The sequence below is a fragment of the Pygoscelis adeliae genome, unplaced genomic scaffold (assembly GCF_000699105.1).
Source record: "Pygoscelis adeliae isolate BGI_AS28 unplaced genomic scaffold, ASM69910v1 Scaffold622, whole genome shotgun sequence".
NCBI classification, from domain to species: Eukaryota; Metazoa; Chordata; class Aves; order Sphenisciformes; family Spheniscidae; genus Pygoscelis; species Pygoscelis adeliae.
In genome coordinates this window covers 162,638-164,398 of record NW_008824297.1, presented here as the reverse complement: position 1 = coordinate 164,398, position 1,761 = coordinate 162,638, and the positions used below count along the sequence as shown (strand labels likewise).

The window sequence follows — 1,761 nt, the reverse complement described above, 5'->3', positions numbered from 1 at the left end:
CAGGGGCTGGGGGGGTCACGACCCCGGCGGCCCCCTGCCATTCCCTTTGGGATCAGGCAGCGGCTCCGGCTGGGAAGGGGGATCGGGATAGGATGAAGCCCACCAGCTCTCAGCAGCTTGGGGGGACACTGGGGTCCCCCCTGCACCTTGGCCCTCCCACCCAGCTTCCCCGCTCTCACCTTTAAAGAAGACGAACCGCCCGTCATGCCTCTCGTAGGCAGCATCGATGTCCCCGGGGAGGCCCCGCCAGAAGTGCCCGATGGGCATGGGGTAGTTGTCCAGCACCCGGTTGTGCCGGACCCTCCAGAACCACCGGCCCTGGTGGGAAACGGGGTGTTGGCAGAGGATGGGGGGGGGGACACAGGGACACAGCACCAGGGCCAGGCATCTTGCCGGGGGATCCTCCCACCCAGGGACCCACCGCATCCCCGGGGAAGGGGCAGGAGGGGGTCCCGGCAGGTACCTTGAACACAAACATCTCCCCACGCAGCACCGCCACCGTGTCAAAGTTCCCGTCGCAGATGTCGGGGCCGTACTGGTCAGGTCGGTCTGGGCTGCCAGGTTTGGGGGGTCGCTCCGGTTTCCCCGGGGGGGGCGGTTTAGGGGGTCTCTGGTCTGGCCTGCCAGGTCTCCGGGGTGTCACGGTGGGCAAAGGCTTGGTGGGCTGAGGGTGCCCGTCCGCGGTACCTGGATCGGGCGGGCGAGAGAAGGGATGGAGTGACGCAGACTAGCAGGGCCCGTGCCTCAGTTTCCCCACGGATGGGCCCAGTATCCCACCTCCGGGCTGATCCCCCACCCAGCTCCTCACCGTACAGCTGCTGGATGCCCTTGAGATCATCCTCGGGCAGCTGGAAGTTCTCTGTGTCCATCCACTGGTAGAAGGGGGCCATGATAGCGCTGGGGTTGCTGGAGTGCTCCAAGCCAAGCGAGTGCCCCAGCTCGTGCACGGCCACCAAGAAAAGGTTGTTCCCTGCAGGGAAAGGCACCATCAGCAAGACGGGGTGGAGGACACGACGCATGGGGTGGGTCCTTGGCCCCAGCACCCTGTGATGAGGGTGCTCCGGTGCGAGCTGCCTGCATCACCCATGGTGGAGCTGCTCTCTGTCACTCCTGCCCACACCAGCGCATCCCCCTGCCCTCAAACCCAGGAGCCCACCAGGCTCCTCTGGTTGCCTTCACCACCTCAACTCACCAGACACATCTGTGTTCTCCAGCGTCCAGGGCTCATCCGAGTCGAAATGCGTGTCCCCGCCCATGCCAGGACCGGGAAAATAGGCATGAGCCAAAAACCCCCCAACGCCGTCGAAGGGGGAGCTGTCTCCGTGGAAGCCGGAGGCGAAGAGCACCATGATGTCGGCCTCCTTCTTCCGCTTCTGCCGGATGTCCTCGTAGGGCACCTCCCGGAAAACCAGCGGCGTGGCTTGCTCCCACACCCGAAAAGCTCGGCGGACAGCCTCGTACGAGTGGTACCGACCCAGCTTCTCCGTGTAGTTTTGGATGCTGTGGGTACAGAGCTCACTGAGGATGGCCCGGGACAGCGCTCGCTCCCTGGGGGGGGTCCATGGCTCTCCATGGGCTGGGGGGGTGGGAAGCTCTGGAGATGCTGGGTACCTGAAGGTGAGATGGCTCTGGCTCCAGCGCCGCCCCGTCAGCGCGTACCGCTTCCGCCGCATGTTGGACTTCATCCGTGCCCCAAACTGGTCCGGGACCCCGCAGCGGGGACGTTTCATCCACCTGCCGGGCGGGCATGAAGGCAGGGCT

General features: G+C 65.6%; 1 protein-coding gene across 1 annotated transcript in view; it reads right to left on the bottom strand.

Annotated features, from left to right (window-relative positions):
* The window catches only part of MMP15 (matrix metallopeptidase 15 (membrane-inserted)), a 3,086-nt gene extending 1,356 nt beyond the window's left edge, over nucleotides 1-1,730 (bottom strand). Inside the window, exons 1-5 of the mRNA XM_009318857.1 lie at nucleotides 1,612-1,730; nucleotides 1,193-1,500; nucleotides 809-970; nucleotides 464-687; nucleotides 104-318 (exon numbers count right to left, since the gene is read on the bottom strand). Coding sequence (XP_009317132.1) covers nucleotides 104-318; nucleotides 464-687; nucleotides 809-970; nucleotides 1,193-1,500; nucleotides 1,612-1,730 — 1,028 coding nt within the window. The remainder of the gene's footprint in view (nucleotides 1-103; nucleotides 319-463; nucleotides 688-808; nucleotides 971-1,192; nucleotides 1,501-1,611) is intronic.
* Between the last annotated feature and the right edge of the window lie 31 nt (nucleotides 1,731-1,761).